At 41.4% G+C, this 23,166-nt stretch overlaps 1 protein-coding gene across 1 annotated transcript in view; it reads right to left on the bottom strand.

The window, feature by feature from the left end:
• The window catches only part of man1a2 (mannosidase, alpha, class 1A, member 2), a 116,521-nt gene that overhangs the window by 49,968 nt on the left and 43,387 nt on the right, over positions 1-23,166 (bottom strand). Inside the window, exon 4 of the mRNA XM_063005464.1 lies at positions 7,582-7,678. Within this exon, the coding sequence (XP_062861534.1) occupies positions 7,582-7,678 (97 nt within the window). The remainder of the gene's footprint in view (positions 1-7,581; positions 7,679-23,166) is intronic.

Here is a 23,166-nt window from a genome sequence, read left to right as displayed (position 1 = left end):
ACAGTGTATCACAAAAGTGAGTACACCCCTCACATTTCTGCAAATATTTAAGTATATCTTTTCATGGGACAACACTGACAAAATGACACAATGACACAATGAAAAGTAGTCTGTGTGCAGCTTATATAACAGTGTAAATTTATTCTTCCCTCAAAATAACTCAATATACAGCCAATAATGTCTAAACCACCGGCAACAAAAGTGAGTACACCCCTAAGAGACTACACCCCTAAATGTCCAAATTGAGCACTGCTTGTCATTTTCCCTCCAAAATGTCATGTGACTCGTTAGTGTTACTAGGTCTCAGGTGTGCATAGGGAGCAGGTGTGTTCAATTTAGTAGTACAGCTCTCACACTCTCTCATACTGGTCACTGAAAGTTCCAACATGGCACCTCATGGCAAAGAACTCTCTGAGGATCTTAAAAGACGAATTGTTGCGCTACATGAAGATGGCCAAGGCTACATGAAGATGGCCAACACCCTGAAACTGAGCTGCAGCACAGTGGCCAAGATCATCCAGCGTTTTAAAAGAGCAGGGTCCACTCAGAACAGACCTCGCGTTGGTCGTCCAAAGAAGCTGAGAGCACGTGCTCAGCGTCACATCCAACTGCTGTCTTTGAAAGATAGGTGCAGGAGTGCTGTCTGCATTGCTGCAGAGATTGAAAAGGTGGGGGGTCAGCCTGTCAGTGCTTAGACCATACGCTGCACACTACATCAAATTGGTCTGCATGGCTGTCACCCCAGAAGGAAGCCTCTTCTGAAGTCTCTACACAAGAAAGCCTGCAAACAGTTTGCTGAAGACATGTCAACAAAGGACATGGATTACTGGAACCATGTCCTATGGTCTGATGAGACCAAGATTAATTTGTTTGGTTCAGATGGTCTCAAGCATGTGTGGTGGCAATCAGGTGAGGAGTACAAAGATAAGTGTGTCATGCCTACAGTCAAGCATGGTGGTGGGAATGCCATGGTCTGGGGCTGCATGAGTGCAGCAGGTGTTGGGGAGTTACATTTCATTGAGGGACACATGAACTCCAATATGTACTGTGAAATACTGAAGCAGAGCATGATCCCCTCCCTCCGGAAACTGGGTCGCAGGGCAGTGTTCCAGCATGATAATGACCCCAAACACACCTCTAAGATGACCACTGCTTTATTGAAGAGGCTGAGGGTAAAGGTGATGGACTGGCCAAGCATGTCTCCAGACCTAAACCCAATAGAACATCTTTGGGGCATCCTCAACCGGAAGGTGGAGGAGCGCAAAGTCTCGAATATCCGCCAGCTCTGTGATGTCGTCATGGAGGAGTGGAAAAGCATTCCAGTGGCAACCTGTGAAGCTCTGGTAAACTCCATGCCCAGGAGAGTTAAGGCAGTTCTGGGAAATAATGGTGGCCACACAAAATATTGACACTTCAGGAACTTTCACTAAGGGGTGTACTCACTTTTGTTGCCGGTGGTTTAGACATTAATGGCTGTATATTGAGTTATTTTGAGGGAAGAATAAATTTACACTGTTATATAAGCTGCACAGACTACTTTTCATTGTGTCAAAGTGTCATTTTGTCGTATTGTCCCATGAAAAGATATACTTAAATATCTGCAGAAATGTGATGGGTGTACTCACTTTTGTGATACACTGTATATATGACAAATGAAGGCATTCTATGTAACTGTGTCACATAAAATTTTTTACAGAAATAACGTAAATGTTTACAAGAAAACTAACTAATCTATATTTAAAGATTAAAACCTGAAAGAGAGTGTGTTAATGCGAATAACATCACAGCTGAGATTTGGTCGCCAGCACAAGTCAAATACTGAAACAACTTGACCGTTAAATTGCTTATTGCTTTTATACAACCGTTTTATATATATATAATAATTTTATACTGAATTTGCTTTAACACTGACATTATCTTCCACAAAAAAGTAGTTTCACTACAAATGAGTTGCTAAGCAACAACAATAATTCCCTAGCCTGCTTTAACACGGTAGGCTACAAAATACACAAGATTTATATAACACCACCAAATAACATTAGTTTGGAATAGAAAGTGCAAATAAGCAAAGATGAAAAGAAAACAAGGAACAAAAATTCAAAATAAAATTCATTAAGAACTACAAGATAGAATGTAGTAATTCATCAGGGTTATTGTGTTATTTGTACACCGATCAGCCATAACATTAAAACCACCTCCTTGTTTTTACACTCACTGTCCATTTTATCAGCTCCACTTACCATATAGGAGCACTTTGTAGTTCTACAATTACTGACTGTAGTCCATCTGTTACTCTGCATGCTTTTATTAGCCTGCTTTCATGCTGTTCTTCAATGGTCAGGACCCCCACAGGACCACTACAGAGCAGGTATTATTTGGGTGGTGGATCATTCCCAGCACTGCAGTGACACTGACATGGTGGTGGTGTGTTAGTGTGTGTTGTGCTGGTATGAGTGGATCAGACACAGCAGCGCTGCTGGAGTTTTTAAATACCGTGTCCACTCACTGTCCACTCTATTAGACACTCCTACCTAGTTGGTCCACCTTGTAGATGTAAAGTCAGAGACTCATCTATTGCGGCTGGTCGTCTTCTAGACCTTCATCAATGGTCACAGGACGCTGCCCACGGGGTGCTGTTGGCTGAATGTTTTTGGTTGGTGGACTATTCTCAGTCCAGCAGTGAAAGTGAGGTGTTTAAGAACTCCAGCAGCGCTGCTGTGTCTTATCCACTCATACCAGCACAACACACACTAACACGCCACCACCATGTCAGTGTCACTGCAGTGCTGAGAATGATCCACCACCCAAATAATACCTCTGTAGTGGTCCTGGGAGAGTCCTGACCATTGAAGAACAGCATGAAAGGAGGTAACAAAGCATGCAGAGAAACAGATGGACTACAGTCAATAATTGTAGAACTACAAAGTGCTCCTATATGGTGAGTGGAGCTGATAAAATGGACAGTGAGTGTAGAAACAAGGAGGTGGTTTTAATGTTATGGCTGATCGGTGTATAAGATCCATCCTGCCTACTTTGTAGCAAAGATTTGGAAAAAACTATTTTCTATTTCAGCATGACTGTGCCCCTGTGCACTTGGATCATTAAGATATGGTTGAAAATGTTTGTTGTGGGGAAACTCTTGAAGACTGTGCACACACGCACACACGCACACACACACAGCAATTTCTTCACTATTTGTGTTAATAGCCTCTTAAAAAGTATGAAAGCTATGAGCCCTCAACTAAAAGTCAAACCCTGCACAACACTTCCCTCTGAACGTAAAGCATTACCAAAACACTCACAATCGTGACTTGAATAAAATCTAATTCCCCAGAGCCCCACAAAAACACAGAAAGCAGAAGCTGTAATAAACCCAGCATGAAGGAGAGCAGAAAAGACTGAAGGTGTACAGTATTGTGTTTGATAAATGGAAAGTGAGTAGCAGCTAATCTGTGCGATTTATCCCAGGACTCTCATGAATGATACTTCCTAATAAACAAAGAGTTTGCAGCAGACAGTGATGCACGAGTTTTGATGATGCCACTGTATATTTACACCAAGGACAATAATCTTGGTGGCATCAATCTGTTGTTCCCTCCAAGCAGCTGTTAAAATACATTTCAAATGTAAGTATTACTGAGGCATGTGATAATTATACTGTAGACAATTTGGGCCAATTATGTATGTATGTTGCACAGGAATTACACTAGACTCTTAACAATTTTTTGGTCTGTAGATGGTGAAACACTGCACTTTATAAGAAGAAACCTATTTTTCCCTATTGTGACAATCTGCTCGGAAAGGGAGGGAGCAATGAAAGGAAGAAAGGAAGAAAGGAAGGGAATGAAAGGAAAGGGAGGGAGCAATGAAAGGAAAAGAAGGAAGGAAGGAAGGAAGAAAGGAAGGAAGAAAGGAAGGAAGAAAGGAAGGGAAAGAAAGGGAGCAATGAAAGGAAAAGAAGGAAGGAAGGAAGGAAGGAAGAAAGGAAGGGAAAGAAAGGAAAGGGAGGGAGCAATGAAAGGAAAGGAAGGAAAAAAGGAAGGAAGGAAGAAAGGAAGGGAATGAAAGGAAAGGGAGGGAGCAATGAAAGGAAAAGAAGGAAGGAAGGAAGGAAGAAAGGAAGGGAAAGAAAGGAAAGGGAGGGAGCAATGAAAGGAAAAGAAGGAAGGAAGGAAGGAAGAAAGGAAGGGAAAGAAAGGAAAGGGAGGGAGCAATGAAAGGAAAGGAAGGAAAAAAGGAAGGAAGGAAGAAAGGAAGGGAAAGAAAGGAAAGGGAGGGAGCAATGAAAGGAAAGGAAGGAAAAAAGGAAGGAAGGAAGAAAGGAAGGGAATGAAAGGAAAGGGAGGGAGCAATGAAAGGAAAGGAAGGAAGGAAGGAAGGAAGGAAGGAAGGAAGGAAGAAAGGAAGGAAGAAAGGAAGGAAGAAAGGAAGGAAGAAAGGAAGGGAAAAAGGAAAGGGAGGGAGCAATGAAAGGAAAGAAAGGAAAAAAGGAAGGAAGGAAGGGAAAGAAAGGAAAGGGAGGGAGCAATGAAAGGAAAAGAAGGAAGGAAGGAAGGAAGGAAGAAAGGAAGGGAAAGAAAGGAAAGGGAGGGAGCAATGAAAGGAAAGGAAGGAAAAAAGGAAGGAAGGAAGAAAGGAAGGGAATGAAAGGAAAGGGAGGGAGCAATGAAAGGAAAGGAAGGAAGGAAGGAAGGAAGGAAGAAAGGAAGGGAAAGAAAGGAAAGGGAGGGAGCAATGAAAGGAAAAGAAGGAAGGAAGGAAGGAAGGAAGGAAGGAAGGGAATGAAAGGAAAGGAAGGAAAAAAGGAAGGAAGGAAGAAAGGAAGGGAAAGAAAGGAAAGGGAGGGAGCAATGAAAGGAAAAGAAGGAAGGAAGGAAGGAAGGAAGAAAGGAAGGGAAAGAAAGGAAAGGGAGGGAGCAATGAAAGGAAAGGAAGGAAGGAAGGAAGGAAGGAAGGAAGGAAGGAAGGAAGGAAGAAAGGAAGGAAGAAAGGAAGGAAGAAAGGAAGGGAAAAAGGAAAGGGAGGGAGCAATGAAAGGAAAGAAAGGAAAAAAGGAAGGAAGGAAGAAAGGAAGGGAATGAAAGGAAAGGGAGGGAGCAATGAAAGGAAAGGAAGGAAGGAAGGAAGGAAGGAAGAAAGGAAGGGAAAGAAAGGAAAGGGAGGGAGCAATGAAAGGAAAAGAAGGAAGGAAGGAAGGAAGGAAGGAAGGAAGGAAGGGAATGAAAGGAAAGGAAGGAAAAAAGGAAGGAAGGAAGAAAGGAAGGGAAAGAAAGGAAAGGGAGGGAGCAATGAAAGGAAAAGAAGGAAGGAAGGAAGGAAGGAAGAAAGGAAGGGAAAGAAAGGAAAGGGAGGGAGCAATGAAAGGAAAGGAAGGAAAAAAGGAAGGAAGGAAGAAAGGAAGGGAATGAAAGGAAAGGGAGGGAGCAATGAAAGGAAAGGAAGGAAGGAAGGAAGGAAGGAAGAAAGGAAGGAAGAAAGGAAGGGAAAGAAAGGAAGGGAAAGAAAGGAAAGGGAGGGAGCAATGAAAGGAAAAGAAGGAAGGAAGGAAGGAAGGAAGGAAGAAAGGAAGGGAAAGAAAGGAAAGGGAGGGAGCAATGAAAGGAAAGGAAGGAAAAAAGGAAGGAAGGAAGAAAGGAAGGGAATGAAAGGAAAGGGAGGGAGCAATGAAAGGAAAGGAAGGAAGGAAGGAAGGAAGGAAGGAAGGAAGAAAGGAAGGAAGAAAGGAAGGAAGAAAGGAAGGGAAAAAGGAAAGGGAGGGAGCAATGAAAGGAAAGAAAGGAAAAAAGGAAGGAAGGAAGAAAGGAAGGGAATGAAAGGAAAGGGAGGGAGCAATGAAAGGAAAAGAAGGAAGGAAGGAAGGCAAAGAAAAAAAGGAATGAAGAGAAAAGAGGAAAGGAGGAAGGGAAAGGAAGGTAGAAAGGAAAGGAAAGGAAAGGAAGGAAGGAAGGAAGAAAGGAAGGGAAAGAAAGGAAAGGGAGGGAGCAATGAAAGGAAAGGAAGGAAAAAAGGAAGGAAGGAAGAAAGGAAGGGAATGAAAGGAAAGGGAGGGAGCAATGAAAGGAAAGGAAGGAAAAAAGGAAGGAAGGAAGAAAGGAAGGGAATGAAAGGAAAGGGAGGGAGCAATGAAAGGAAAGGAAGGAAGAAAGAATGAAAAGGAAAGGAAGAAAGGAAGGTAGAAAGGAAAGGAAAGGAAGGAAGGAAGGAAGGAAGAAAGGAAGAAAGGAAGAAAGAAAGGAAGGGAAAGAAAGGAAAGGGAGGGAGCAATGAAAGGAAAAGAAGGAAGGAAGGAAGGAAGAAAGGAAGGGAAAGAAAGGAAAGGGAGGGAGCAATGAAAGGAAAGGAAGGAAAAAAGGAAGGAAGGAAGAAAGGAAGGGAATGAAAGGAAAGGGAGGGAGCAATGAAAGGAAAGGAAGGAAGAAAGAATGAAAGGAAAGGAAGAAAGGAAGGAAGGAAGAAAGGAAGGGAAAGAAAGGAAAGGGAGGGAGCAATGAAAGGAAAAGAAGGAAGGAAGGAAGGCAAAGGAAAAAAGGAATGAAGAGAAAGAAGGAAAGAAGGAATGGAGTTAGGAAAGGAGGAAGGGAAAGGAAGGTAGAAAGGAAAGGAAGGAAAGGAAGGAAGGGAAAGGAAGGAAAGGAAGGAAGGAAGAAAGAAATAAAAGGAAAGAAAGGAAAGGGAGGGAGCAATGAAAGGAAAAGAAGGAAGGAAGAGAAAGAAAGAAAGGAAGGAAGGAAGGAATGGAGGGAGGAAAGGAGGAAGGGAAAGGAAGGTGGAAAGGAAAGGAAAGGAAAGGAAGGAAGGGAAAGAGAGGAATGAGGGAAGAAAGGAAGGAAGGAAGGAATAAAGAAACAAAGAGGAAAAAATGGAGAGAGAAAAGCAAAAAAGTAAGAACGTGAGAAAGACAAAACAGATGAAAGAAGGAAAGAAAGCACAAAAAAGAAATAAAGTTAGGAAGGAAGGAAGGAAAGGAAAGGGAGGGAGCAATGAAAGGAAAGGAAAGGAAAGGAAGGAAGGAAGGAAGGAAGGAAGGAAGGAAGGAAGGAAGGAAGGAAGAGGAAAAGTAAGTAAATAATTATGGAAGGAAAAAAGGAAGGAAGGAAGGAAGAGTAAAAGACAGGAAGGAAGGAAGGAAGGAAGGAAGTGAGGAAGGAAGGAAGGAAGGAAGGAAGGAAGAGGAAAAGAAAGGAAAGAAGAAAGAGGAAAGGAAGAAAACATTCAGCATCCAGTGTTGAAAAGCAGAAAGTTTATGGTCAGCTGCCAGAGTGATTTATTTTCAGCAAATACAACCTCTGCTTTATCTATCAAACCAGCTGGAGAGCTCAACTATAGCTCCAAATAAATGTGTATGTATATGTTTGTGTGTGTGTGTGTGTGTGTGTGTGTAACCTATGCTTGTCCTCATCATTTGTGGACACAGAAATGAGCGTGCAGAAGAAGAGTGAGTGCTGATATGTTTTACAAGTAGCACTTTCAGCTTTGAACACATCCAAACACCAATCCGGTCATTTACATGCAAATGAAAGAACAAATCTGTGGGTACAGCCTGTTCCAGGCCAATGGGAAAAATGGGTGTAGCTCACTCACCGAATATATTAGTGGAATGTCCCTTCTTTGCGATAGGCTTGAGCTCGTTGTGTCCCCAGCCATACTGTCTGTAGCTGTCCCACGCGTGCTTCATCATCTAGTGAGCCACAGATACAAGAAGAGGTTAGAGCGTCTCGTGAATACAGAACAGAGGCTCTGCACTTTCAAATAATGTGACTGTAACAGATCGACAGACAGACGGACAGACAGACAGACTATGTGGGAAATTATTGAATGTTGAAGGTGCAATTCAAGTGAAAAACAAACTGAAATCTTTGAAATAATATGGGTTAACACCTTCTTATAATTAAAGATGTGGCTGTGTTCAGAATGAACCAATCCCATTCTAACTCATGTTAAATAGTAATCAGTGACACCAGTAACCCCATCTAAAGTTCAGCTCTTCTAATAGGATTTTCCTGACATTTACTTATTCGTCGTGTGTCTGGCCTGTGAGATAGGGTGGCAAGAAAAAATACCCAAGCCTGGCTACATTTTGCATGAAACTACGTCATACGATGTACTCGAGATCCCAGCTCTGGTTGCAACGTGTGTTTTTACCGCTGCGCCACCTGAGCGGCCTACCCTCAAAGTTGATGTGTTAGAAGCAGGAAAATTGGGCAAGTGTGAGGATTTGAGCAAATTTGACAAGGGCCAAATTGTGATGGCTAGACAACTGGGTCAGAGCATTTCCCGGTCTGCAGTGGTCAGTATCTATCAAAAGTGGTCTAAGGAAGGAAAAGTGGTAAACTGGCGACAGGGTCATGGGCGGCCAAGGCTCATTGATGCACCTGAGCATAGGCATCCAAGAGATGAGCTACTGTAGCTCAAATTGCTGAAGAAGTGAATGCTGGTTCTGATAGAAAGGTGTCAGACTCCATGCCTCGATGGGTCAGGGCTGTTTTGGCATTAAAAGAGGGACCAACACAACATTACAAAAGTGGTCATAATGTTATGCCTAATCGGTGTATATCAATGTGATGATCTATATGAGCTCAACCACTGAATTACAGAGCTTAAGCTTTTTTTTTTTTTTTTTTTTTAATGGAACTTGACTGGTTTGCTGCACCAATTTAATATGTTGTACAGTTATTTAGGGGTAGAATAGACAAACCCACTACTGCAGGGTTTAAATCCCTAGCTGTGCTACCAGCCAGACGAGTGACTACATACAGACATGATTGGCTATGTCTAAGTTTTGGCTGAGGCCCTGCGAGGGATTGTGCTGTCTGTGGTGTGTTGCTGCATTGCAGCCAATAATTCCAGGGAAGCCACAGCCACCACAAGCCTGATCAAGATAAGGATAGCATGAAAAGGAGAAACAATTAGGACATACATGATTATCTACGATAAACACAATATGCATTTAATATGTGATGAACAGGAATACACCATAAACAAGAAGAACTAGACATTTCTCTCTCATACAATAGCCCAGACTACAATAGTCTTCCCTCATACAATAGTCTGCTTGTTTTCCAGTCTGAACATTGCAGTTTCACTTTTTTTTTTTTTTTTAATGCATGAAAGACTGGATTTTATTTCCCATGAATGTCAAAATCCTTTCAAATCATTTTGGCTCAAAGCATTGTATTATTCTAGGCTCATGCCTACATTTTCCTCTGCTGTTGGGAGCCTAGAACCTTCTTCAGCACCCAGGGGAGAGTCAGGCCAGTAAAAAAAGGAAGGCCAGCCATTTCAGTGTTTACTTAGATACAATATTTCCATGAGGTAATCTGTGTAGGCAAAAGCTTATTACATTATTATCCTTGGACATCCTTTCGTTTACCCCTGATTTTCTAAGGCCTGAAGATGGACGACTATTCAAATGAACCAGCGCTGTAATGGAGCTCTTAGGGATATTTCTGATCCTTTACATTTTGCATAAGGAATAAATTACTTGCAGACACCCGAGACAACACGAGAGCCTCACTTCACTTTTCCACACTACTCGGCCTGCGAAGATTCCAACCACAACATCCATATACAGTTTCGAGCTCATCAGCAGACTTTGCATACAGTGCTAGGTTCCAGTTATGGTAGAACAGATCGTGTAATGTACTTTTGGAAAAATGAAAGGCAACAGGGTTTTATGTGGAATTATTTTCATTTGTTCCTGCCAAAACAAGTCTTCTGCATTTTACTCCAGCGTCTAACCCACAAGTTTCCACCACAGATCTTTGTAAGGGTCGTGTTTATACAGAACGTAAGTGGAAAAAAAAGAAAAAGATATCAAGTCCCTAGTACGATCAGCAAACCTCACAGATTGTATGCTGACTTAAAAAGACAAAACAAATGGAATTGTCTTTATACTGACCCTTCTTTTGTTTTTGTCAGGTATCGGGTAATGTGAATGTCTATGTATGTATGTTTAATTTGAATGTTTTATCTTTTTGTAATTAAGTTTGTTGGGTCTCAGGGTTATTAGTGAGAGGAGAAGCAGGTATGGGGATTGTAATGATTTGATAATTGATTTAGGGTGGGTTGGGGTTAAATACAATGGTCAGTTTACAATTTTTGATGTTATGCATGTAGGGCTGGGCGGTATATCGCGGATATCGTTATATTCAAATGTACTTTTTACACGATGTTAAAAATGGCCATATTTGATATATCGAGTATGTCTAGGATACACAGGTTACCGTTCGATAACGTTTAAAACAGAACACAAAGGCGCTGTTCAGCACCCTGCACACACACGCAAACTGAAGTTTAGTGAACGAATTACCAGTTTCAGCTTTTTACCGGGAAAGCCGAGAGAATAAACGATCTAAGACGGTTTTCTTTAGTTTGGTGGACAAACAAAGTTGGAAATGGATTTATATATTCTGGAAATATTCTGGAAACATATAAGGTGGCCTTCAGGTAAGCAGCGGTTATGATTTTATACTGCTGTGTGGTTGATCTGGGTTGCGGTGCTGTTGGTCAACGTGTGCTTTCATTTTGCAATAATAGCAAAGCATCATCAAATATTCAACTTCCTTGGGATATTTTCGATGCTGATTTCTTTGTAAAACGGAGCATAAATGTGATTGTGAGATTCTGCTGGTTCGTTTGATATATATATATATATTGATATATATATTAGGGCTGTCAAACGATTAAAATTTTTAACTGTGTAAATGTTATAGAAAACAAGGATTTTTAAGTGAAATGTTACAATTAAAATGGTGAACACATTTTATGCTAAATGTACTTATGTTAAAAACTGCTGGGACAAGAGAAAACTGTAAGGGAGTTTTATTCACTCACATACTAGGCAGTAATACTATCCAGCAGAGACCCTTGACTTCGTATATATGTCAGATTGTAAATTAAAATTTCTCCATCAGCAAACATTGTAGATCAGCGGTGCTTTAGGTAGGATAAGGCTTAGTTATTGTAACAGACTTTTCTGTGGTTGTATCGTGACAATGGTTTGATGGACATTTCTACACGAAGTGAGTGTGTTTTGACCCTTTGGGGCTTCCATAGTTCATGGAATAGCGTGCTTGGCTAACGCGATGACTCTAGCTGTCCGCTATTCGGTACCGTAACAGAAAAAGTAATAAAGTGTTATGCTCCTGACAACTTGTGAATATACCGTGTATTTATTTCTTTATTAAGCAAGTGCTACGACGCTCGGTTACATTTGAGAAACGCTGTCTTAATGAGAGATGCCGTGCACGGTCAAGTCTCAACATAAACTACGGATGACTCGCAGAGCCAAATAGAATTTGCGTTAACGGCACTATTTTTTTAAATCGCGTTAAATTGAGATCGCGTTAATGCATTATTATCACGTTAATTTCGACAGCCCTAATATATATATATATATATATATATATATATATATATATATATATACAGTGTATCACAAAAGTGAGTACACCCCTCACATTTCTGCAGATATTTAAGTATATCTTTTCATGGGACAACACTGACAAAATGACACTTTGACACAATGAAAAGTAGTCTGTGTGCAGCTTATATAACAGTGTAAATTTATTCTTCCCTCAAAATAACTCAATATACAGCCATTAATGTCTAAACCACCGGCAACAAAAGTGAGTACACCCCTAAGAGACTACACCCCTAAATGTCCAAATTGAGCACTGCTTGTCATTTTCCCTCCAAAATGTCATGTGATTTGTTAGTGTTACTAGGTCTCAGGTGTGCATAGGGAGCAGGTGTGTTCAATTTAGTAGTACAGCTCTCACACTCTCTCATACTGGTCACTGAAAGTTCCAACATGGCACCTCATGGCAAAGAACTCTCTGAGGATCTTAAAAGACGAATTGTTGCGCTACATGAAGATTGCCAACACCCTGAAACTGAGCTGCAGCACAGTGGCCAAGATCACCCAGCGTTTTAAAAGAGCAGGGTCCACTCAGAACAGACCTCGCGTTGGTCGTCCAAAGAAGCTGAGTGCACGTGCTCAGCGTCACATCCAACTGCTGTCTTTGAAAGATAGGCGCAGGAGTGCTGTCAGCATTGCTGCAGAGATTGAAAAGGTGGGGGGTCAGCCTGTCAGTGCTCAGACCATACGCCGCACACTACATCAAATTGGTCTGCATGGCTGTCACCCCAGAAGGAAGCCTCTTCTGAAGTCTCTACACAAGAAAGCCCGCAAACAGTTTGCTGAAGACATGTCAACAAAGGACATGGATTACTGGAACCATGTCCTATGGTCTGATGAGACCAAGATTAATTTGTTTGGTTCAGATGGTCTCAAGCATGTGTGGCGGCAATCAGGTGAGGAGTACAAAGATAAGTGTGTCATGCCTACAGTCAAGCATGGTGGTGGGAATGCCATGGTCTGGGGCTGCATGAGTGCAGCAGGTGTTGGGGAGTGAACTCCAATATGTACTGTGAAATACTGAAGCAGAGCATGATCCCCTCCCTCCGGAAACTGGGTCGCAGGGCAGTGTTCCAGCATGATAATGACCCCAAACACACCTCTAAGACGACCACTGCTTTATTGAAGAGGCTGAGGGTAAAGGTGATGGACTGGCCAAGCATGTCTCCAGACCTAAACCCAATAGAACATCTTTGGGGCATCCTCAAGCGGAAGGTGGAGGAGCGCAAAGTCTCGAATATCCGCCAGCTCCGTGATGTCATCATGGAGGAGTGGAAAAGCATTCCAGTGGCAACCTGTGAAGCTCTGGTAAACTCCATGCCCAGGAGAGTTAAGGCAGTTCTGGGAAATAATGGTGGCCACACAAAATATTGACACTTTCACTAAGGGGTGTACTCACTTTTGTTGCCGGTGGTTTAGACATTAATGGCTGTATATTGAGTTATTTTGAGGGAAGAATAAATTTACACTGTTATATAAGCTGCACACAGACTACTTTTCATTGTGTCAAAGTGTCATTTTGTCAGTGTTGTCCCATGAAAAGATATACTTAAATATCTGCAGAAATGTGAGGGGTGTACTCACTTTTGTGATACACTGTATATTGTCAATATTAATACAAATACATCCTTGTAATAATACAAAATATAAACACTGTAAATATGTCAGAATGTATCAGAACTACAATACTTTGTGTTTTTAAGATATAAACAATAAAAGCTAAAATACGGGTGGTGGCCTGTCATTGTACTTTACGTTTACATTATATCGTATCGTATATCGCCACTTCTCAAGAGCATATCGAGATATGAGTTTTTTAGTCATATCGCCCAGCCCTATTTGCATGTTACATAATGGTAAGTAAAAAGCGCTGTACTTTTTTTTATTTTGTAAATATTTTTTTATTTATATATTATTTGTTCCTTCTTGTCTGTATTTTACAGTTTTTTTTTATCACTGTGTGTGTAATTCATGACCTTTGTTGTTGGCTAAATGAAAACTGTACCAATTTGTATTTCAGCATCATTATCCAGTGAAAAAGCAGCCAAAGCTCCGTTACCAATGAAAATACATTATACCTGAGAATTTGTGCATGATACTTTAACCAGTACCTTCATCCAATCTAAGACAGTCTGGGTTAAGATGATTGACGTACTCCAATAGGACACTTTCACTCGGTCCGCTGAACAGAGGCAGGCAGATGTATCTTTTTCCTCTTGTCCCTGTCACATCGTGTTCGGCTTGAGAAATGGGTGGCCAGAGATGATGAACACGCTAGTGGCAATACTCAGGCGCACACCTATCTCATCAATCAGTCTTACTGCAGTGACCGCCATGCCCTGGCCATGTACCCATACCAGAAGTTATCTTTAGTAAATCATGACTAATATAAAACAAGGCAAGGTGAGTCAGTTTGTCATCAACTGCACAGCATCATTCATCAGAGCTACGTGTAGACCACACAGTGTACAAACTGTGTCATGGAGAATAACCGGTTATCCAATAACTCTCAAAGAAGACATTGTTTAATGCTGTCAGATAAAAATTTAATCGTAATTCATTTTAACAGCTTTAACAATGTGATTTGAACTTGATTTAAAACCTGATTGCGGAGCTACAATTCTCTTTTGCACAAGCAGTGCATGGTGAAGGTTCAGATTTGTACTTTGGTGGGTAGCACTGCCACCTCATAGCAAGAAGGTCCTGGGTTTGATTCTCAGGTGAAGCGGTCCGGGTCCTTTCTGTGTGGAGTTTGCATGTTCTGCCTGGGTCTGTGTGGATTTCCTCCAGGAGCTCTGGTTTCCTCCCACAGTCCAAAGACATGCAAGTGAGGTGAATTGGAGATACAAAATTGTCCATGACTGTGTTTGACATTAAACTTGAACTAATGAATCTTGTGTAACCAGTAACTACATGTCCTGTCATGAATGTAACCAAAGTGTGTAAAACACGACGATAAAATCCTAACAAATAAATTGACTGTACTGAACTGTAGCCCCTTTGTTGCTCTGTTCACCTTGCCAACCTGTTTAATTCCATCCATTAATGAAAAGGAACTCAGACAGCACCACAGTGATAAGATATTATTTGGGTGATGGAACATTCTCAGCACTGCAATGACACTAACATGCCCACGTTACCCAGTATTCTCTAAATGACACTTTGAAACACTGCTTTAACAATTTATTTATATGTTCATCACTAAATGGTTCATCATTAACAGTCATTAACTGTTCTTTACGGTTGGTAAAGAAAGGTCTACATTTTAAAACCATAAATTTACTTATTTATGTTTACTTATGTCATGTTACTTATGTTACTTGTGTCTTATGTCATGTTACTTATGTCATAAATTTACTTATGTCATGTTTTACACACTTTGGTTACATTCATGACAGGAACGGTAGTTACTGGTTACACAAGATTCATCAGTTCAAGTTCAATATCAAACACAGTCATGGACAATTTTTTTTTATCTCCAATTCACCTCACTCGCATGTCTTTGGACTCTGAGTAGAAACTGGAGCTCTCAGAGAAAACCCACACAGACACGAGGAGAACTCTACACAGAAAGGACCCGAACCGCTCCACCTGGGAATCGAACCCAGGACCTTCTAGCTGTAAGGCGACACCTTTAAAACCATGAACACAATCCAGACTGACAAGTGAGGTTTGTTCTACTGTCACAAGGACACAGAGGGAAGCAGATTTTACCTCGTGTTCTAGTTTAAATCTTCAAGACAGGCATGACAAATAATACCCACTCTGTAGTGGTCCTGAGAGAGTCCTGACCATTGAAGAACATGAAAGGGGGCTAACAAAGCATGCAGAGAAACAGATGGACTACAGTCAGTAATTGTAGAACTACAAAGTGCTTCTATGTGGTAAGTGGAGCTGATAAAATGGATAGTGAGTGCAGAAACAAGGAGGTGGTTTTAATGTTATGGCTGACCGGTGTATACACTAATTGACTTCTTTCATAAGCAACACCCACCTTTTGGGTATACAATTACTGACTGTAGCCCATCTGTTGCTTTGTTCACCTTGCCAACCTGTGTAATTTCATCCATTAATGAAAAGTGGACCACCACTGACAAGATATTACTTGGGTGGCACATTACGTGTAATGACACCCGGACCCGGACCGCTCCACCTGGAAATCAAACCCAGGACCTTCTTGCTTTAAGGCAACACCTTTAAAAGCATGAAAACAATCCAGACTAGGGCTGGGCGATATATCGAGATTTTATAAAATATCGATATATTTTTATACGCGGTATAAGATAAGACAATATCGCTTATATCGATATAGATGTTGCGTTCCAATCAGATCCGACAGTTCGTCTTTCTCTTCTCCCAGTTTGTCTCTGCACATGTTCACCTGCCCCGCCCCTCTCCCTCACTGAACACAACACGCCCCTCCCCACCACCAATCCTTTCTGCCCTCACAACACATTTCTGTAAGTAAAGCTCCCATGATAGCATGGAGACGGTTGAGGAGCTGCTTAGTAAAAAGAATAATAATGGCTCAGTTATTTGGAGATGGTTCGTATTCAATGGTGGAGAAGTGTCAGATGAGCAGCAGAATAATGTATTCTGTAGAGAATGCCGAAAACAAGTCCAGACAAAAGGTTCCAGCTTCGTGTACCTTTGGTCATTTGTTTTTCACTTCAAATCCCAAAGTTGATAAACAAGAAAACGAGTCGTTATTCATTTCAAAAACCAATATTGGAAAACAGAAATATACAAACACAAGTGCGTGCACGCGCTGACATGCACGTGTTTACTTCATATATAGAGAGTGTAAATAATGCACAAGTGTTATAAACAGTAATAATAACGTAACGGTGCATCTCCTGTTGTTCTGACTCTAGTGTTTGTATATTTGACGTACATATATTTGCTCTATCTGTAAAAAACAAACATTATGGGGCGTGATTTCTGTACTGGATGTTGTACGTGGTCGTGTTAGTTTATACTGGATGATCGCCCGACGTCCGAGACTCATTTATTTATTTATCTTCTATTATAGTATTTCTTGTTGTTGGCCAATAAACATCCAAAAATTTATAAAATTGCATGAACTAACTCTGCAGTAAACAAGGAGAAAACAGCAATTAAACAACAAATAAAGCTGTTAAATAATAATAAAGTACATGAAGCAGAACGCTGATTAAAATGCATTAAATGTTGTTATAGTTAGTAGTAACATGAACGATTAGTTATGCCTGTTCTATACGGTAAAAAAAATATATATATTAATGTAAATGTTAATGTTGTAGCGACTGATGTAAAATAATATATAAAGTCCAACAGAAGAACATCAGCACAGCCGGAAACGATAAATTCCGTCACCTTCCCTACACACTCGCTCCCTGTGCCCTATAGTGCACTTAACATTCTTAAAGGGCCAGACAATATATTTGTAATTCACATTACACGACAACTGAGACGTTAGAAAACAACAAACTTTTTCTTAGAATAGCTCTTTTTTTTTTTTTTTTTTTGGTTCTTGTGTGAAGCTTCCCCAACATGAATTTTAATAAAAGTGCCTGTATAAAATTTGGAACATGTAGCTTTGTCTCAGAAGTGTCTTTTTGTTATTACCTTATGGGATGAAAAAATATCGAGATATATATATCGTATATCGTGGTTCAGCGAAAAAATATCGAGATATTACTTTTGATCCATATCGCCCAGCCCTAATCCAGACCGACAAGGGAGGTTTGTTCTACCATCACGAGGACACACAGGCAGATTTTACCTGGTGATCTAGTTTAAATCTTCAAGACAGGCATGACAAGCATCCGACGTCAAGGATGTAAGCTACCACTCCTAAATCTGCACTCTGCTGCAGAGGCACCTACACATCTGCCTATAAATACACTCATCCTAACGCTGTATTCAGTCAGGGCTGAAGGCCGTCGGCTGAATGCTCTACCTTGTCCGAAGGTCAACCTCATGGAGAAATAATACTTTATGACACAGCTGATGTCAAAAACACCTAATCAATCCATCAGGACTGGATTTTACTCCTATTGACATCTTTTAGGAAGTGCAGAGTGGCAGAAAGAAGCACAGCTGTTAGGTGCGTTAAATGAAGACATTATTCTGTGCCCTGATGGTTTTTCTATGTCTTGGTGAACGACAAGTGTGAGAGGATCCTTTTAGAGCAAATTACTCTGTCCAGAGTCTATCATAAACCAGAGGCTCTGCCAACTCTGCAGGACAGAAGGGAGGAGGAGAGAAAGAAAGAAAGAAAACCTGGACTAAATACTGAGAGTAAAGGAAAATCAACTCATGAAAAACAATGGCGATATAAACGAGGCCCACTCATTAGGTAGCAGTAATTGAATCATTACTCAACTAACACATTTGCACGATCTCCTCGGTCAGGGCGGGGTTCGGCACAGAGAGGAAGCACGATGCAAGAAACTGGCACTGTTGTGGAGGGCCGGACCAATAAGGTGAACTTAATTTTGCTCAATATAAATTGTATCTCTTTATAAAAATTTATTTTGAGGGGACCGCTGTTTCTGTAAATGAACGCAAGTTTCAATGTACGTGTGTGTGAGTGCATCCAGCTTCACCGTAATGTTTTTTTTTTTTTTTTTTTAACCCCTTTTTAGCGCATCCAATTGTTCAATTAGCATCGTGCTTCCTCTCTGTCTATGCCGAACCCTGCCCTGACGGAGGTGATTGAAGCTAACCCGTATCCCCTCCGAAACACGAGCAGCAGCCAGATGCATCTTTGCCACCCACACATTGACGAGTTTTGGCGCCACCTAGCGTTGCATGCGGAGAGACACACCCTAAGGGCACCCTCTCCCATCTCTGTGTAAGCGCCTCCAATCAGCCGGCAGAGAACGCAATCGCATTCTGACAGAGAGAGACCCACATCCGGTTCTTTGTCCCACCCCCCATATGAGCAACCGGCCAATCGTTGCTCATATAGCCACTCAGCTTCGAACCGGTAAAGCAAGGCTGGATTCGATACCACGTTCTCAGAATCCAGCCCTGGTTGCAGCGCGTTTCTTTTTACCGCTGCGCCACCTGAGCGGCCACCGTAATGTTTTGACTCAGACTATTGTCATTCAACCACGTACATGATAGAACGAAATACAGTTACCCTGGCCTCGGTGCGTGCAACATGAATAAAAAAATAAGAATAGACTAAGATATGTATAAAATAGAATAAACTAAGTCAGCCTTTCTCAACCGGGGTGCCGTCTGGCTTCGTCAGGGGTGCCGTCAAAAATATTCTGACCTTACTGATATTATGAAATAAATTTAAAATACAAAAAAGTCAACTTATCATGAAAATGTAGACCATTAGCCGCCTCACACATCAAAATTTGTCTCACACGCCCCTTTCCCCATGCTACAACGTCAATGCGGGTTGCGTGCGTTGCCTATAGTGATGGGTCGTTCGCGAACGATCCGATGCTATTGAATGGCTCTTTAAAATGAACAAAAGGAACCGAGTCGCGCCTCTGGGAGCCGTTATGATACATATTTATATTTCTGTGCAGTTCTTATCGGCTGTAATTCAACCATTCTGCTTCCATCAGTAGAGGGAATTAATCAGTCATAATAGCTGTTAATTGTCGAAATTCAAATCACTTTCCGTATCGTGGAGAGAGCAAGCGACACACACACACACACACACATACACAGAGAGCTCATTACCTCATTAATGTAAATATTATAATTTTTATTGTTATTATTTTGCACTGTTTTTATTAATATTTTATTCTATTTTATATTTTTGCACAAATAACTGTTTTGTTTATATTTGTTTTTTTTAATTGTTATTTTTATTATTTCTCTGTAACTGAGCTTTGGCAATACGAATGTCATGCCAATAAAGCTTCGTTTGAGTTTGAGTATGAGAGCCGTAACCGAGCTACAGAGAAACCATGCAGACAATAAGCAGTGCTAGTGGTATAATGACAAATAATTGAGAAATAAACTATAAACTTTTTAATGATGTTAAATCTGATTGGTTCATGGCGCGTATGTTTTAAAGCAGAAACAAACACGGGCTCATCTCTGCACAAGAGAGGATTTTTGTAAAGCTTAATGCAATGCAACCACAGTACGTCTCTTCCCTGTAGTGTTTTTGTGTGTTAGCAGTCCGAGGGATGCAGAGTGTAAGTTTTTTTAATACATTTTAGACTGGGGTGACTCGAGATTTTGAATACTTTTAAAGGGTGCCGTGACTGAAAAAAGGTTGAGAAACACTGAACTAAGTACAAAGTACAAAGTATTTACATTTTAAAGAATTGAACAAAAAAACTGCAGCAGCTTATGTTAATCTAAAGTGCATAATTGCAAAAAGTGTAGCAGCAAAACTAAGCAGCAACAAATCACAAGATGGTTAAAGTGCCAGTTCTGTTCAGTATGGTAGAGTTTATAAATGGTTGATAAGGTGTTTAATATATTTGTAGGTTGTATAATGTTTATATAAGGTGCATAGACAGTATATAGGGAGTAGAACAGTTCAACAGTCTGACTGCATCCGGATAGAAGCTGTTTTTCAGTCTAGATGTTTTTACCTGGATGCAGCGCAGCCTCCTTCCAGAGGGAAGGGGGGTGAAAAGTCCGTGTGCAGGGTGGGTGGGGTCACGGAGGATGCAGGTGGCTTTTTCCCTACATCTGGTCGTGTAAATGACAAACAGAACTGACGAACAGAACTAAGAGCGACTGACAGAGATGGTCAAGTTTTAACAAGAAATTAGTATTTATTTACTGAAGTCATATGTGAAGCTGTTTAAGGATCACAATTTAAATCTAGGGTTTAAAATCGCCATTACGGTACTAAACATGGAGAAATACAAGAATCTGAACGACGCAGAGCGTCACATCTGAAGCTTCGCCAACTAAACTGCAAAAGCAAGAAGGACTTTTTATTAGGTTTTACACATCCAGGACTGGAGCAGTCAAGATCAGCTTTGTGATTTACAAAAAGGACTATAACAAACAATAACAAAGGACTAAAAAACAGCAAATAAGTTAATAAAAAAATAGCAATATCACTTAAAACCTGCACATTTTGTTCACACCTATTTTCGAAAAGTTTAAATTACGATTTTCATTGCCTGATTGTTTTGTTTATTAGGATTTTAACGTCATGTTTTTACATTGTGGTTACATTCATGACAGAAACGGTAGTTATTCATTACACAAGATTCATCAGATCACAAGGTTATATCGAACACAGTCATGGACAATTTAGTGTCTCCAATTCACATCACTTGCATGTCTTTGGACTGTGGGAGAAACCGGAGCACTCCCCACTCAGACACGGGGAGAACATGCAAACTCTGCACAGAAAGGACCCGGACCGCCCCACCTGGGGATCGAACCCAGTACCTTCATGCTGTGAGGCGACAGTGCTACCCACTTAGCCACCGTGCCGCCCTCATTGCCTGATTGTAACATCTACTCTTAACAGTAACAGCTTATCAGAACTGCACAATTTACTACATTTTTTCCCCTTTTTCTCCCGCCTTTTTTTTGGGCGTCCAATTGCCCGATTGCGTCATCTTCCTCTCCACTAATGCCGACCCCCGCTCTGATTTCAGAAGAACGAAGCTAACCCACGCCCCCTCCGACACGTGGGCAGCGGCCGTATGCATTTTGTCACCCACACTAGGCGAGTGCGTATATGCAAATCAGCCTTGTTTACGGAGAGACACACCCTGATCCGCACTCGTCAATCAGCCAGCAGAGGTCGTAATGCAACAGCTATGAGGAGTCCCAATCCGACTTAATACCCCACCCCTATATGAACAACAGGCCAATCATTGTTTATGTGGCCGCTCAGCCCAGTATTCGAAATCCCAGCTCTGGTGCGCTAGCGTGTGTTTTTACCGCTGCGCCACCGGAGTGGTTAAATGTGCTGATTTTTAAATTAACTTTACACAAAGTGCTATTGCGATTTTGTTTGGAGTTTAATTACCTCATTTGTTGTTTTTCCGTCCTTTGTTATTGCTGGATATTGTTGTTGGATATCACAAAGCTGATCTTGACAGCTGCAGTCATGAATGAGTAAAACAGTATCAGATTTAAACCCTAGATTTAAATTGTGATCCTTACAGCTTACTAACTTCAGTAAATAAATACAGTACTTAGAAGTTTGTGTCTTGTTAAAACTCTACCATCGACCACTCTGGTGGCGCAGCGGTAAAACACACTAGCACACCAGAGCTGACATTTTAAACTCGTCGCTTCGAAACTCAGCTCTGCCATCCGGCTAGGCTGGGCGGCTTGTTGTTCATACAGGGAGGGAAAAGCTGGACAGGGACCTCATAACTGATGCAATTATGACCTCTGCTGGCTCATTGATGGCGTCTGCACAGAGTTGAGGGATGATGCAATCAGGGTGTGACTGTACACAAAGCTGATCTGCATATGAACTCGCCTTGTGCAGGTGAAAAGATGCAGTCGGCTACTGCACACGGGTCGGAGGGGGCGTGTGTCAGTTCACTCTCCTCAATCGGGGCAGGGGTCAGCACCAGTAGAGAGGAAGCATAACACTCGCTCACACGTAAATTGAAACTTGCGTACATTTAAAGAAATAGCGGTCCCGTCAAAATAAAAACAATCCGGTTGTATTACATGTGTGACGTACATTTATTTACGTCTGATTTTTAATTGCCACTGACCTCATACGGGCCAGTTGTTGACAGCCAAAGGGCCACATGTGGCCCAGGTGTGCTTATTACTATTCTGATCTCAAGAAGCCAAAACCAGTTTCAAAAGCTGTGACCAATATTAAAAGGTTTAAGTTCAAGATTCCCTTTTTGGCTTTCTAAATCTGTACAGGTGACGTTTGGGGCTTGGGGCAACATCATTCAAATAAACAAAGCCTTTCACACTACAGTAATAAAAGCTATTGTCTTACCCCTGGAACAGTATCGTGAAAGGCATTTAAAAGAGCACAACTAGTATTGTCATCCAAAATCTTGTACAAACAATGCTACATTGATGACATATTTTTCCACGTTGCACCTTATGAGCCTTTAGCATGGCGGTGTTGCTACATTAACTGTGCTAATAATAGTTACATGCACAAATGCCACTTAAAACTTTACTGTGCAAAAAAGAAGCCTTATGTTAACCATGTCCACAAGCGGTGTGGACTTCTCTGGGCTCGGGGGCATCTAGGATGGACCATGTGGAAACGTGTATTGTGTCAGATGAATTTTGGAAAAGATTGATGCTGGCACCATGGCACCAGGATGCACTATGGGAAGAAGGCAAGCCGGCGGAGGCAGTGTGACGCTTTGGACAATGTTCTGCTGGGAGACCTTGGGTCCTGCCATCCATGTGGATGTTACTTTGACACGTACCACCTACCTAAGCATTGCTGCAGACCATGTACACCCTTTCATGGAAACGGTATTCCCTGATGGCTGTGGCCTCTTTCAGCAGGATAATGCGCCCTGCCACAAAGCAAAAACGATTTAGGAATGGTTTGAGGAGCAGGACAATGTGTTTGAGGTGTTGACCTGGCCTCCAAATTCCCCAGAACTTAATCCAATTGAGCATCTGTGACAAACAAGTCCGATCCATGGAGGCCCCACCTCGCAACTTAGAGGAGTTAAAGGATCTGCAGCTAACATCTTGGTGCCATATACCACAGCACACCTTCAGGGGTCTAGTGGAGTCCATGCCTCGATGGGTCAGGGCTGTTTGGCAGCAAAAGTGAGACCAACACAATATTCGGAAGGTGGTCATGA

This window comes from Trichomycterus rosablanca, chromosome 12, assembly GCF_030014385.1.
Source record: "Trichomycterus rosablanca isolate fTriRos1 chromosome 12, fTriRos1.hap1, whole genome shotgun sequence".
Classification (NCBI taxonomy): domain Eukaryota; kingdom Metazoa; phylum Chordata; class Actinopteri; order Siluriformes; family Trichomycteridae; genus Trichomycterus; species Trichomycterus rosablanca.
The sequence above is the reverse complement of the archived record's forward strand: the minus strand, read 5'-3'. Positions and strand labels throughout refer to the sequence as shown.